Here is a 15,500-nt window from a genome sequence, read left to right as displayed (position 1 = left end):
AAGCCACTCATGAGTGCCTTATATAAGTCTTCCTACCTACGAGTGGACGGACTAACTAAACCACTTACGAGTGTCTTGGTCAAAAATTTAAGTCCTCCTACCTACGGGTGGACAGACAAACCAAGCCACCCATGAGTGCCTTGGTAAAAATATAAGTCTTCCTACCTACAGAAGGACTGACGAACCAAGCCACTCACGAGTGCCTTGGTAAAAAAGTTTTAAGTTCTCCTACCCACGGGTGGACAGACGAACCAAGCCACCCATGAGTGCCTTGGTAAAAAATTTAAGTCCTCCTACAGGTGGACAGGCAAACCAAGCCACCCATGAGTACCTTGGTAAAAATATATGTCTTCTAACCTACAGGAGGACAAACGAACCAAGCCACTCACAAGTGCCTTGGTAAAAAAGTTTTATTTTCTCCTACCCACAGGTGGACAGACGAACCAAGCCACCCACGAGTGCCTTGGTAAAAAGTCTAAGTCTTCCTACCTACAGGTGGACAGACGAACTAAGCCACTAACGGGTGCCTTAGTCAAAAATTTAAGTCCTCTTACCCATGGCCTGACAGATGAACTAAGCCACGCATGAGTGCCTTATATAAGTCTTCCTACCTATGGGTGGACTGATGAACTAAGCCACTTACGAGTGCCTTGGTCAAAAATTTAAGTCCTCCCACCTATGGGTGGACAGACGAACCAAGCCACCCATGAATGCTTTATATAAGTCTTCCTACCTATAAGAGAATGGACAAACCAAGCCACTCATGAGTGCTTTGGTAAAAAAGTTTTTTAAGTCCTCCTACCCACGGGTGAACGGACGAACTGCCTTGGTAAAAAGTCTAAGTCTTCCTACCTACAGGTGGACGGACGAACTAAGCCACTTACGGGTGCCTTGGTCAAAAATTTAAGTCCTCTTACCCACGGCTGGACAGATGAACCAAGCCACGCATGAGTGCCTTATTTAAGTCTTCCTACCTATGGGTGGACAGACGAACTAAGCCACTTACGAGTGTCTTGGTCAAAAATTTAAGTCCTCCTACCTACGGGTAGATGGACGAACTAAGCCACTTACGAGTGCCTTGGTCAAAAATTTAAGTCCTCTTACCTACGAGTGGACAGACGAACCAAGCCACCCATGAATGCTTTATATAAGTCTTCCTACCTATGAGAGAACGGACAAACCAAGCCACTCATGAGTGCCTTGGTAAAAATGTTTTAAGTCCTCCTACCCACAGGTGGACGGACAAACCAAGCCACCCACAAGTTCCTTAGTAAAAAATCTAATTCTTCCTACCAATGGGAGGATAGATGAACCAAGCCACTCGCAAGTGCCTTGGTAAAAATTTTTAGTCCTAACTACTGGTGGACAGATGAACCAAGCCATCCACGAATGCCTTGGTCAAAAATCTAAGTGTTCCTACCTACGGGTGGGCAGACAAACTAAGCCACCAACGAGTGTCTTGGTCAAAAGTCTAAGTATTCCTACCTACGGGAGGATGGACGAACTAAGCTACTCACAAGTTCCTTGGTAAATGATCTAAGTCGTCCTACCTACTAGAGGACGGGCGAACCAAGCCATTCATAAATGCCTTGGTAAAAAATTTAAGCCCTCCTACCTATGGGTGGATGAACGAACCAATCCACTAACTAGTGCCTTGGTAAAAGATCTAAATCTTCCTACTTACAGGGTGACGAATGATCCAGTTTACAAAGTTGATGAACGATCCAAGCGATCCTTCAAAGATGATTGACTCAAATAGAAATCATTAAACCAAGTCACCAAGGTGACGAACGACCCCCCAGAGATGATCACGTCAAGTAGCAATCCTCTGATGACAATCAACTTGAGAAACAATCCTCCAATTAACTTGCTCATGGAGTGGGGGGCAAGAAAAAACCCCAACACTCTACGATTACAACACAAGCCTTCATATTCCGCACTCGTCCACTTACATGACAACTACGAAACGGGGGACAACTGATAAGGAATATTTTCACCAGTTAGAAAATTTTTTCTAACACCCTAGAATCTTCGATTACCAAAAGCATCCAAAAGAATCTTCGGTCACCAAAAGTATCGTCAGTCACAAGGGGTCGTCAGGTACCCTCCTGACACTGCGCGACACGCTCCGCCCTGACAGTCGGCATGTATCAATTGGTCTTTATGTACCAAGGGGTTGTTAGGTACCCATTGGTTGTCAGGCACCTTCCCTGACACTACGCGACATGTTCTGCCCTAACGGTCATCACGTATCAATGGGTCGTCAGGTACTAAGCAGTCATCAAGTACCCAACAGTCGGCGGGTACCTTCCCTAACACCGCGTGACACGTTCCACCTTGACAGTCGTCACGTATCAATGGGTCGTTAGGTACCAAGGGATTATCAGGTACCCAACAATCATCAAGTACCAGGGGGTCATCAAGTACCCAACGGTTGTCAGGTACCTTCCCTGACACCACGTGATACGTTCCGCCCTAACGGTCGTCACGTATCAACGGGTCGTCAGGTACCAAGGGGTTGTTAGGTACCTTCCCTAACACCGAGCGGCATGCTCTGCCCTAACGGTCGTCACGTATCAATATGTCGTCTAGCACCAAGGGGTTGTTAAGGACCCAGCGATCGTCAGGTACATTCCTTGACACCGCTCGACGTGCTCCACCTTGACAGTTGATAGGGATAAATCCCATAGTAGACAGATCCAATTTGCTAAGCTAATAATAAAGCGACAGTAACACCTTTAGACGATCCAAATTGCCTGACAATCAAATACCTGGTAGACGAAGTCTCGTCTTGAACAGAAAGCAGAGGGACGGACGGACCCTTTAAAGTGGACTGACTTTTTAATGGGGACGGACTCTTTAAGGTGGAAGGACCCGACGGAGATGGGTGGCAAAGCCACATGGCATCCACATGACCTGAGTAATCTCCAAGGAACCTAATATGGGAATGCCTTGCATTCTACGTTCCACCGTAATCTAAGGAATCCTTACAAGGAAAGAATCCCATGATATATGGACGCTGGAAAAGATCTTCGCCATAAGAAAATACCTTCTCCATCAAAAAACTGAGGTCAGCTCTACACTACTATAAAAACCCCAAAGCCCTCACAAATCCAGGTACGTGAATTCTCTCTAGCTTTTGCACTATTGAGTTCTTGGAGATTCTTCTATCACTAACTTAACCTTCGGAGGGTCTTTGGTTGGTACTCCACCTGTGCCCTTTGATTGGTTCTTCTCTTTTATTCTTCAGGTGCACCCATTGGCAAGTGTGTGGACGATCAACTCACTGACGATTTTTGTGCATCATCACTTGCCATCTTCCTCTCTTTCTCCAACAACCAAGAACCACCACCTGACCGCCAACCTCCCAAACAACCACCTCCAAATTCTTATTTACCATTTGAAAATAAATAAATTAATAAAGGGTAAACTACGTATTTGGTGTTTAACATTTACGTTATTTGTCAATTTGGTCACTGACCTTTGAAATGTATCAATTTGGTCCATAACCTTTTGATATTGAGTAAAAAAGGTCCCTACTTTTAAGTGATGGATTAAAAATGATGACATGACTAACGGTCAAAATAAAATAATATTTTTATGCCACATGTATTTCCATGTCAACATACACTTTATTTTAAAAAAAGGTTAATATTAATTTTTTGAATTGAAATTATCTTTTTCATCTATTTCATTTTTCTTTGTTTTCTCAGGAACCAAATAGAGGTTAAAAACCCATGATAACTAAACCTTTAAAAAAATATTACTATTAAAACTAATTAAGGTGACCTTTTGGAAGAAGTGAAATTCAAACAATTTAACAAAGCAAATCTAGATCTTCGCAAAGAAGCAAATCTAGCTTCACTAAAACTACGACTAACAATATCACAAAGAATCAATCCAACCTAAAGCATATTTACAATATTACTCCAAATCATTCTCTCTATATTTTTTTTTTACCATTACCAAATTGCGTTATTGATGAAATAACCAATGCTATCATCCCAATCCAAATCCTTCATCTTCTTTGTCGGTGACGACAAGGCACATGTCACGGCAGGCCCAAAATTCGAACCTGAACCTCCTTTTGGACATTCCTACTCTCCTTATCCACCACAGCCTCCAATGCATTCAACGACTCTTCATTCTAATCTTTCATCTTCTTGCTCCCATTGCTCCCTTTCTCAGCCTCAAATCACTCTCATTCCACTTCCCTTCCTCCTTCCTGTTCGAATATAAACAAGGTGGGTTGTGTTAGAGGCTTCTTGAACTTCAAAGTTGTTTTTTTTTTGGTTGCTAGGATAATAATGGCAAAAGAAGAAGGAAGTTGAGCTTGCAATTCGAGGTTTTTAACCCCTATTTGGTCCGAAGAAAGCAATGTAAATGAAAAAGATAATTTCAATCCTAAAAATTAACCTAACTTTTTTTTTTTGTAAGTTTATGCTGACGTGACAATACATGTGGCATAAAAATATTATTTTCTTTTAACCGTTATCAAAGTCATCATTTTTCATCCATCACTTAATGGTAGGGACCTTTTTCACACAAAACCAAAAGGTTAGAGACCAAATTGACACATTTAAAAGGTCAGAAACCAAATTGACAAATGACGTAAAGATTAAAGACCCAATATGTAGTTTACCCCTTAATAAATATATTAATAAAAAAAAATCTTTTCTATTCTAACTCCTGCTTCTCTCTCTTACCCAACATACATACACAAAATATCAAGTGCAAATCCTAGATCACGGAAAAGAGACCTAGTGGTGCTGATGTCCACAATTGAGTTTGATCTTACCGTACTCAAGAGCAAGGGCACCTCTACATCAAGACCAAAAGGGTCAACAAAGGCTTCTATGAAAACCTACTAAATCATTCTGGTTGGAGATAAGCCCTTTGAGTCTGCCATTACCATTCGTACCATCACGAGTCATTCACAACACTTATGATTTGAGAGGCGGGTGGTCAAGTGTGGTTCTTACCACTAGGCCATTGGTGCTGGCAAAGAAAAATCAAATGAATTTTAAAAAAGATTTTTTATTAGCTTTTTTTTTTGAGATTTTTTATTAGCTTGTATGTTAAAATTATTTATTACTAGTTGCTAACCCGTGTGATGCATGAAAAATGTATTAAGTATGATATATGATTTAATTTTAGTTTATTTTACTAGAAACACAGAAATTAAATTCTTAAATAACACCATATAGCTAAAACATATATTAACAACTATATGTTTCAAACATTTATTAATATGAATAATACCTCATGAAAATTTCATTAAAAATGACTGTAAGGACACTAAAAATAATCCCCAAGGAGCTCACCCCAGAAATCTTTTACATGCACCCACTTAATAAAAATAAAGAAAAGAAAACAGGAAAATACACTCTACAATGGGAAACACAAACAGTGGATGTCATTGACCATTATAATGTTGCAAATACAATTACAATCTAAGCTTTATTGGCTGCAGGAAGTTTTAACTTATGTTTTCGTGGTGTTATACATGTTATCACTCTTTTCTCTTGTTCTAAGATTGGTTCCCCCCCCCCCCTCCTTTTCTATCTCCATCCTCTCCTTTTATAGCTTCATCCTCGTACTTACCCTTACAGCTATCCCACTTCTTCCCAGGGTAGTAGGGATATTTTTTTTACTTTATCAGTCCCTTCACTTTCTTATCTTGTAACTCTAACGCCCTATGGGTGATGTGTTCTGTTCAGGCTGTCTTTTGTGTCATTAATGCAGCAGAGGTTAAGTAAAAACCCCATCATTAATGCGAATGCAAAGATCTTCCTCCTTGCACCTTCCAGGAGTTTCCCGTGATCACTAGTATCTTCTAGAAGTCATATGTTGACAATCCGTGCTCCATGTGTCAAGCAAGCTACTAATTTACCTTTTCCATGGGAACGGGCTACCCATGGTACTTAACCTCGTCCTCTATGCCCAGGATGAATCAGTTTTAAGCCCATCGCACAAAGGCCTAGCCCAATTACTTTGCCATGGTCCAGCAACTTCTTAGGCTTTCAGTCCGTGGAGGGACTATTCTTCTTCCCACAATAGCCCCCCACGATCTCCACGTCATCATTAGTGACGTGGGGATCATGGTTCAATAAAAATCGTGGCAATCATTAACTGACATTTATGAACAGTGGCGGCGTCAGGCAATTAATGCCGCAAACAAGCCCGAGCTTCCCACCCCACGATCTTCTGCGCGTGTCTTTAATGAACTGTCGGATGAACATTTTGGGAAAATAGAAAAAGGGCGAGAAAGGAAGGGTCTCTTATGTCCCTTCCTCTTCCCTGTTTTTCCCTCTATAAAGGAGGCATCTTCCTCCTTTTCTTTGTTTCTTTCTTTGTTTTCTCTTTAAAATCTCCTAGAGCTCTCTCTTCTTTCTTTTTTGACAACCCTCAGGCGACCACCAATGCTCTCCTTTTTTTTCTGCTTTCCCTCCATATCGTAAGTCCTTCTTTCTCTTCATCTCTAGGATTTGGTTTCTGTAGTTTCTTTCGTCTTTCATTCTTGTTTTGCCCATTATGGGTAAGTTTAAGTCTATGGTAGATACTCCTAAAAAATTAACAGAGTTTAGGAGGAAGTATAACTTTCCTAAAGATGTAGAAATGAGATATTGCCCGGAAGACGAGGCAAGACCCTCAAGAGTTGAAGGTAGGGTAGTGCTTCCTCTCGTTGCTATGGTAGAAGGAGGAGTTAGGATTCCTATGAGTGACCTCCTCACCAATTTTCTTCGTCATTTTAAGGTCTATCCCGATCAATGTACCCCTAACGTCTTCAAGATCATTAGTAGTGTAGATACCCTCAACAAAAGGCTTAGATTGAACCTTGCCAAGCATGATTTTAATTATGTGTATAGTTTCCAAGATAGTAAGACCTCGGGGTATTACTTTAAGATACGCCACGGGGAAGTGAGGCTTATTTCTGGTCTTTCAAATTCCGACAAAGAAATAAAGGGAGACTATTTGGTTATCTTAGGGAACTGGTACCCGAGCAGAATCCATTGCCCTACTAAGGCGGGCAAAGCAGGTGAGTAGATTTTGTAGGACTTACTTTCTTTCACTAACTCATTGTGTTATAATTTACTCTGTTCCCAAGTTAGTTCATAGTGTCTAACCTTTATTTGCTTCTTTTTCAGAAGCACACGCATTCAAGAAAAAGATGCAATTGATCAACTCCACAAACTTGAATAGGTTGCTGAGATCTCCAATCTACCCTCATCCTGACAGTCAACTCCTCGCAGCTTATTTGATCCTTGGGTACTCTCTCGTGTACTGTAGTTTTCAAGCCGCGAGGAAGGCCATTACCTCCAAGCACCCATTGCTTCCCTACATCAACATGCGCTGTAAGGGATACATCCTTTCTCCATCCAAACGTGCGCGCTGAGAAGAAGGTCGATACCTAAGTAATTCTCCTCCCCCTTTCACTCCCGAGGATTTGGGAGTTACTATTGCTATTCCTACCCCGGCTAAGCAAACCCACAACTCAGACCACTAAACCGACCACCAACCACAACCACAACCACAAGAAAGAGCCACCATGAAAAAAAAAAAAACCCTCCAAAAACCACCAACAACAGCCACATCCACAAGAAACAACCACCACATAATCACCAAGAGGAAAAAAAAAACACACAGAAACTATCGACCTCGCCAACAACAACCACAACGCTAAAACCCAAAAACCCACCACCGCCGATCTCGCCGATCTAGAAGCCCACCACCGCTGATCTCACCAATCTTGAAACCCACCACGTTGATCTCCACCTCGCCATTCTACCACGCCGATTAGCAAACCCATTACCCATGGCAGTAAACCCAATACTAAAATCCACCAACCCACAACCAAAACCAACACATGACTAAAACCCACCCACGATGACAACTAGAGAGAGATAGTGATAGAGAAGATAGGCAGGCTACCCCAACACCACCAACCCAGACCCACGCCACACAATCCACGCTACCACCACTACCACATCAACAGAACTTTTATGCCACGCCTACCTCTGCCGCTACCACCGCCACACGAGGTTTTGGGTTTGAGAAAATGTATTTTTTGGTTTGAGGAGTAGAGAAGGCATAACAAGAACAAGGCAAAGAGAAGAGATGGAAGATAGAGAGAAATGAAAGAAAGAGAGATAAAGCACAAATTTATATGGTATTGTAGAGGGAATAAACTATATTAAAAATTATACAATGGAGCTACGGGACCATCGTATATGTAAGACGACACTATAGCAAGATCTTAAATTTTTTTAGAATTGGAAGACCAGGTAATGGTTGTTTTTTGTGCTTTGATGTTAAATTATACCAACATTTATCATTTAAAAGACCGGATGTGAATGCTCCAACATATACCATTTAAAAGACCGGATGTGAATGCTCTGAGGGATTGTAGAGAAAGATTTTAATTATGAGTTAAAAAAGATCCAATGTTTACAATTTGTTCTCTTTAAAAAACGAAAAAAAGAATAATCGGTTATAATTGTGAAGGAATAAATTCTTAAATTAATAATGATGTGAAAAATTGTGAGGCTACCAAAACTTAGGTGGCAAGTCCTCGTGAGATTAACAAAACATCAAAGGCTTCGATTTTATAATATATATATATATATATATATATATATATATATATATATATATATATATATATATATATATATATATATATAGCATCAATGCACAGCACATAATAGTATTTTCCGACCAACAAGCTAACATAATGATATGATTAATTTGGGAATTTACCCAAGTTCAAGGGGTCCCTTGTTAGAATATCACTGTATATTTCTCTAAAAATATATATATATATATATATATATATATATATATATATATATATATATATATATATATCATTGTATTTTTCTATCGTTTACCTCAAAAAAAGAAAAAAGAATATCACTGTATGTTGTTACCATATGCATTCTTAGACCCATGTTTCCAGCATCGTCTCTCAGTTTCATGTCTTCAGGTTCAGGGATCATAGATGACTCACTCTAACCAAGGGAGACAGACTCAACAGGAACTACACTCCTACTTAAAATTTTCAAAAACTCTAGTAGAAAGAAATATTTTATCTTTGCACTCCCACATTTATAAGAGATAATTTTCCTGAAACAGCCACCCAAAAAAAAAACCTTAAACTAGGTAGTATCAACCACCAACCAAAAACAACACCAAAAGCCACCAAAACTCTGCAAATATCATTAAATATCTGCAACTCATGATGCAATTGTTCAAACCAAAATTTCTCTTTATATGTACAACTACCTCAGCTTGTCCTATAATTAACCCATTTGCATGTATTTGAAGCAATTAAAGGCCAATGTAATGTAACCCATTCAGCAAAAGTGCAAAACTGGCTTAATGTCTGAATCATTCTAATCTAATTTATATTATTAGATGGACATGCTGCCTTAATTCAACCCAAAAAAAATCCAGCTGATCAGGCAACATTAGCCAAAAGTACCAAATCCATTACACCTTGAGTGCATTAAAACAGACCAGCAACCTATCCTACCAAGGTTAAACCAAAGTGCGATCAAATACAACAATTAGCATTCCAAATAACATAGATACTACAGATCCCAAACTCAAGGTAAAGGATGTTAGATAGCCAAATAAGGTCAAATCCATCACCTAACAATAAAAAATTTCAAAATAAAATCATTTACCGGTCCTAGCCGATTCACCAAATTTCTAAAAGTACCAGAATCCTGCTTAAAGTCAGATATGAAGGTTTTCTGGATATCATTGTTGTTACCAACTCATACCTTCATCACAACAGCATGAATCCTACATCAAACACCTACAGCAAATCCATACTAAGTCCCACAAAGCAAATCTGCCTCTGAATTGGAGCAGCAATCGCTAAAATTCAATCAAGACCGCAAACACCTAATGGAAAATTGCAAATACCACAGAAAATGAGACAGGTAATTTTCTTGGGAACCTTACAAAGAAGAACCCAATGCGGATTATACTCATATGCAAGACGGTTTCTAAGATGGAAAATACCTGAGACAGTCCCCACCCATGTTGGATGGGTAGAACTTTAAGTAGATAAAATTTGCACTAACTAAAAGATGAACCAAATAAGCAGAGTCCTTTTCAGCTCAACAGCATATTTACACACACACTAGCTCGCGTTATCTCCAAGCAAAATACAACACCTATTCTAGTTAAGTAAAGAATTCCATTTGCGCTTTCTTTTATAAAAACATGTTAAATTATATAAAAGATATTGAGTTAGAAAGTAAAAGCAGTAGACCTGTTTGAATAGAGGTGGGGAGGGAGGAAGAGTAGAGTAGAGTTGACGCTAATTTCCAGCCAACTCTACTGTACTCCCCCTCAATCCAAATGCATCCACAACAGGGCTACATCTTTCACTCCTTTAAATTAATAATAATAAATTATAATGGAATCCATATTTATATATAATGGGGATTTGACTTGCATATTGATTCTTCATTTTTCAATCACACAAGTTCTCTAGCAATCATATTCAATCGATTTTCTTAGCAACCAAACAGAGGAAATTTTCTCTGCAATTTACGGAAACCCTATTTTAAAAAAAAAGTACAACTATAAGAAGACACCACCATAACTCAAGAACATGGAAAAAATAATTAAAGATTCAAGAAGGTCGAAACTAGATATCTACAGATATTCATATATAGAATTAAAGCGGCAGACACATAGTTTCATCACAGAGAAATAAAAGATTTAAAAAAAAATCCTAGAAAAGAAGAAACGTTCATAAATCATGATGATAAAGATGAAGAGATGAAGACAGGTTCAATTGATGTCAGAGTCATCGAAATCGTCTTCGAATGCGTTGTAGAAATCGGCATCGGCGAGCTTGCTGTCCATGGAGATGACGCCCTCACCGAAGATCTCGAGTGGATCAACGTCGTCGACGTCCATGGCCATAGTGGAAGGCTGGTCGTCCATGTCTGCGAAGAAGTCCATCGGCATTGCTCTCATCTCCCTCTAGGGCTTTGCTAATTTGGTTTTCTGATAAAAGATCTCTCGCTTCTGTGGTAGGTTCTAGAGGAATTATTGCTAAGCTTTATATAATTGAGAGAAGGGTGACTGGTGAGTTCACTCAAATTTTTTTTTTTCCTTTAAAAGGCGTATTCTTTGACGGCGTGTCGTTTTATTTAAAAGTTTAGTACTCCGCCTTCTATCAACTTCCATACATTCCTGCCCAAGTAACGCAACCTTTATCATCAACAAAAAAAAAAATAAAAGTTTGGTACTCCACCATCTATTAAGGAAAAAAAAAAAACCTGCCACACGTTAAAAAATAATTAAAAAAAACTCACCTAGAAATCAATTGCAACTTCTTAAACAAAAACAAAAACAAAAAAGAGGGTAAATTACAAATTATTCATTTGTGATTTGGCTTAAATTTAAGTACTTATCCATGATTTGAAATTTAACATTTTACCCCTGAGTTAACTTAATTAGAGTTTTGCAATCCACCTCGGTTAAAAAATTGCTAATTATGTACTTTTGCTCCACTTTTATATATATCTTCTTCAAAAACACAACTTAAATTTCAGTCAAACCACATGTGGTAAAGTTGTAATTTGCCCCCAAAAAAAAAACTTCAATTTTCATTTCTTCCTCTCTTTCCCTTCTCAATGTTGTGGAATGTGTAAGGAAAAATTCTAATAACATCCCTCAAACTACAAACTCACAATATTCTCTCAGTTCTTTCGCACTCTCTGTTTCATATATTGAATTTTTCTCGATGGTTATGCGTTTTTGGTAAAATTTGGCAAGCTTTTGAGCAAAATTATATACTACTTTCTCAATTGAATTATGTTGTGTATCATACCTTTTCATCTATGCATGAATTATATGAAATGTGTTATAGAAATTTTGGTTATGAATAAAAAATTATGACTCTATAGAGTCTAAACTCAAAAAAAAAAAAGTCTCATCGCACACGCAAAGCAAGTGTGATGAGGCTAGTAATTAATACTCTTTTATTTTTACTACTTTTTTTAAAATGTTATTTTCAACTCAAAAACATATTTTGATGAAACCTTAAAGTAATTGGTTTTAGTCCATAAATAATACAAAGTGATCAATTTTAGTTCTAATGAAATAATGACATGCCATATATATATATATATATATATATATATATATATGGCATGTCATTATTTCAATAGAACTAAAATTTTGTAGCGTAGTGTCATCCAATTTTGTAACGGAAATTATAGTGTAGCTAAGGTTGTTGTTCCACCGAAAAAAGGAAAACAAAAACACGTCAAAAGCACCAATAATATATAGAAAAATATGATTGAAACCTAGGAAAATAAAGTTTAGTAAATTCAATAATTAAAATCACTAGGGTGTTAGAGTTTGTCTACCAATATTGTTAAGCATCCACTACCAATCCAATTTAATACACAATCAGGAAAGTAAACACATAAACTATTCGATTGAAAGATTTAAAAATAAGCTTTATTAATAGAACTCTCTTTGGTTGATTACATTCATCAATTGTTCCAACAATTTAGTCTAGAAAATAATAACTTTGCTAAAAAAACTCAAGAACATCGCATACCTTAGAGGCAATATTATGGCAAAATAATATCTAACAAGATTACCATGTTTTACTAGAAATATTACAAAACCATATTCTAACAATAAGAAGATTCAAGAATATAATTAGAAATTAAATATCAATCTAGAAAAATAATTAAGAAAAATAGAACAATTGATTTCAATTATCAAAACGTGAAAAACATGCTTGGATTGAATAGTGGACAACTTACAACATTGGGGACTCACCCTTAACCCTAGTTTAGGTTCTTAAGCTTCCATAGAGAATAAAAAAAAAAATCTCACAAATTGATGAAAAATAAGGTTTTCCAGCAGCTCAAAAACATGGCTGCCCTTGTATCACTTTAATATTTATAATATTCAAAACCCTAAAACGCATGCTTCCCAAAAAGGAAAATATACAATGTCAATTCTCGTTTTTCAACAGTAAGTCAACTTCCAGGTTGGTTTTGGACTTGGATACGGCAGATTTTAAAGTTTTGGTAAACTACAAAGTTTTAGATCTTTAAGTCCTCTTTTCGTGGTCGCATAAATCAAGTCAATCCGATATCGAAGTAAAAAGATATGGCCAAAATACCAAAATTGATCAGAATATTTCCATGCCACGATTTTTTCCATCTGTGGTTCAAATGAATTTCTCTCTTTCCTTTTATGTTTCCATACATCTTTAACTCATTAAATTTTTCAGAAGCCACTTCTCAATTGATCTTCACCCTTGGATTCTCTCATGCTTAGCTCATTAGTTTTAATCTCCTACAAAAGAAAAATACACATAATAAGTATTGATGGGATCTAAATTAAACTTGGTTCATCCATGGTAGTCGTCCATGACCAGATCACGTCCAAAGTGTTTACAAGGAAGGAACCCCAACATAAACACCACAAACATGAATAGGATCCATCCATGAATATCGTGATTGTCCAAATCAAGATGGTCATCCATAGCATGTGAGAGCATGGACGACCAAACAATACTTAGCCAATTTCAAAGGAGCTTTCTACAAGCTCTATGCAATCAGACCATGATCTATCATTCTAGAACGTGGGGAGGATTCCCTGAAATCCGCTCCATTTTGTTCATTAACTCCACACATCTCTCATGATGATGGTGGATCCGAACAAGTAGACCCACTTCTAACTCTCTATAAAAGGATCAAGTCTCATTCAACTAAGGTAAGTTCTACTACTCACTAATTCATTATCCTTGTATTCTAGAGAGAAAACTGACTTAACCATTGGAGGATCCTTAGCCGGTTCACACCGGTCACCCTTGACAGTCTTTCTTCTCTCTTCAGGTCTTCAAGCCATCACCGTAACCCGGAGCATTCAACCTACTGATTCTCGTGCATCATCAAGTATATTTTAGAGAAACTTGCAAACTTTCATATTTACTTGCAAGTGTGAAAATAAACACAAAATAGATGTTATAATGCCTACCAAAACTGAGATAATATTATACTTTTAAGCTATTATCAATATCCAAAGACGGAGCTATGCTTGGACCTATGAGAAAAGGCAAAAGTGAGAAAAAGCAAAACATAATATGTATAAAGCTTGGTTTTGAACTTGAGTCCTAAAAAATTTAAACCTAGGCCTAAATAACTAACTAAAAACCAAAAAATAGCTCAAATAACAACATAAAATCTGCCCGAAGCTTTGAAAATTTAAAAAAAAAAAAAAATGTTCTATGTATGAGTTGAAGAGAGATAGAGCACCATTGTTGCTCAAGTGGTAACAACAACAACAACAACAAACTATAGAGTCCAATATGATTATTGAGGAAATTACAAATATAGATCCTCCTGGTATGAACTATTACAATGTATTTGGTCATCCTTTCTCATCTCTTTTTTAGCAAATTTGGGGTTTTGAAGATTCTCTCTCTCTCTCTCTCTCTCTCTCTCTCTCTCTCTCTCTCTCACACACACCCATTTTTTTCAATACTTCCATCCTTTCACAAAAAATTACACTTTCTTTATTCAAATTTTCATTAAAGTTTAATTCTTTTGTGGGTTTCTGTTTGGATTTTAAATGATCAATGAAATTTATCTCAAAGCATTAGTATAGGATGATTGCAACTTAAGTGTTTAATGAAGTTCCCTAAAGAAGCTTGGGATAAAAAATAAATAAAAATAAAAACATACATGGATATATAAGTGTATCTCACCTAGGGGTGGCAATTCGTGTTCGAGTGTCAGGTTCGTGTTGTGTCGACCTATGAGTATTCAACTATATGGGTCAACCCTAACCCGACATGTTTATTAAACAGGTCAAGATTTCTCAATCCTAACACAACCCTTTTATTAAACGAGTTAATCGTGTCAACCTGTTTATCATATTTTATCAAAATGGAAAGAAAAAAAAAAACTAATTTTAGTATTAACCAAATTGATATGAAATATGAAAAACCAAATAAATAAATAATTTTAATATAAAATTCAGAACTAACAAATAACTGCATAAAAAATAATCATTCAAAACTAAAACATATCTCAATATCACAAATAATCGATCATAATATGTCAAAGAAAATAAACCACAATAACTAATAAATTTATATACCTAGGGTTTGAAAGATATATTGGTAAAATGTCATTTAATTTAACGGATCAAACGAGTTTCATATGATGGACACTAACACAACCTATTTATTAAACGGACTAATCGTGTCAACCCGAATATAACACGGACTCATTAAGCCTCAACTCATAATCTACTAATTTCGTATCGTGTCGTGTCGAGTTCGCGGGTCATATCGATTTTGCCACCCCTACTCTTGCCTCTTCTCACTCAAAATCCTAACTTTGTTCTTAATATCCCAACCTTTGACTATAGTACTATTTCATCCTTTAAGTACAAAGGTACAAATTTTCGGACCCTAATTTCTTTAACCCACTCAGAAA

The 15,500-nt window shown here is 37.2% G+C and overlaps 1 protein-coding gene across 1 annotated transcript; it reads right to left on the bottom strand.

Annotated features, from left to right (window-relative positions):
• Positions 1-10,658: 10,658 nt before the first annotated feature.
• On the bottom strand, positions 10,659-11,086 carry LOC142625861 (small acidic protein 1). Its single transcript, XM_075799601.1, has one exon. The coding sequence runs from the start codon at positions 10,999-11,001 to the stop codon at positions 10,813-10,815; it is 189 nt and encodes a 62-aa protein (XP_075655716.1). The 5' UTR covers positions 11,002-11,086; the 3' UTR covers positions 10,659-10,812.
• Positions 11,087-15,500: the final 4,414 nt, after the last annotated feature.

Source organism: Castanea sativa, chromosome 2, assembly GCF_040712315.1.
Source record: "Castanea sativa cultivar Marrone di Chiusa Pesio chromosome 2, ASM4071231v1".
Taxonomy (NCBI): Eukaryota; Viridiplantae; Streptophyta; class Magnoliopsida; order Fagales; family Fagaceae; genus Castanea; species Castanea sativa.
This window is presented reverse-complemented; position numbering and strand designations above follow the sequence as displayed.

Bases quoted from the DNA above. Each gene is read 5' to 3' on its own strand.
- LOC142625861 (XM_075799601.1), bottom strand. From the start codon at position 11,001: ATGAGAGCAATGCCGATGGACTTCTTCGCAGACATGGACGACCAGCCT.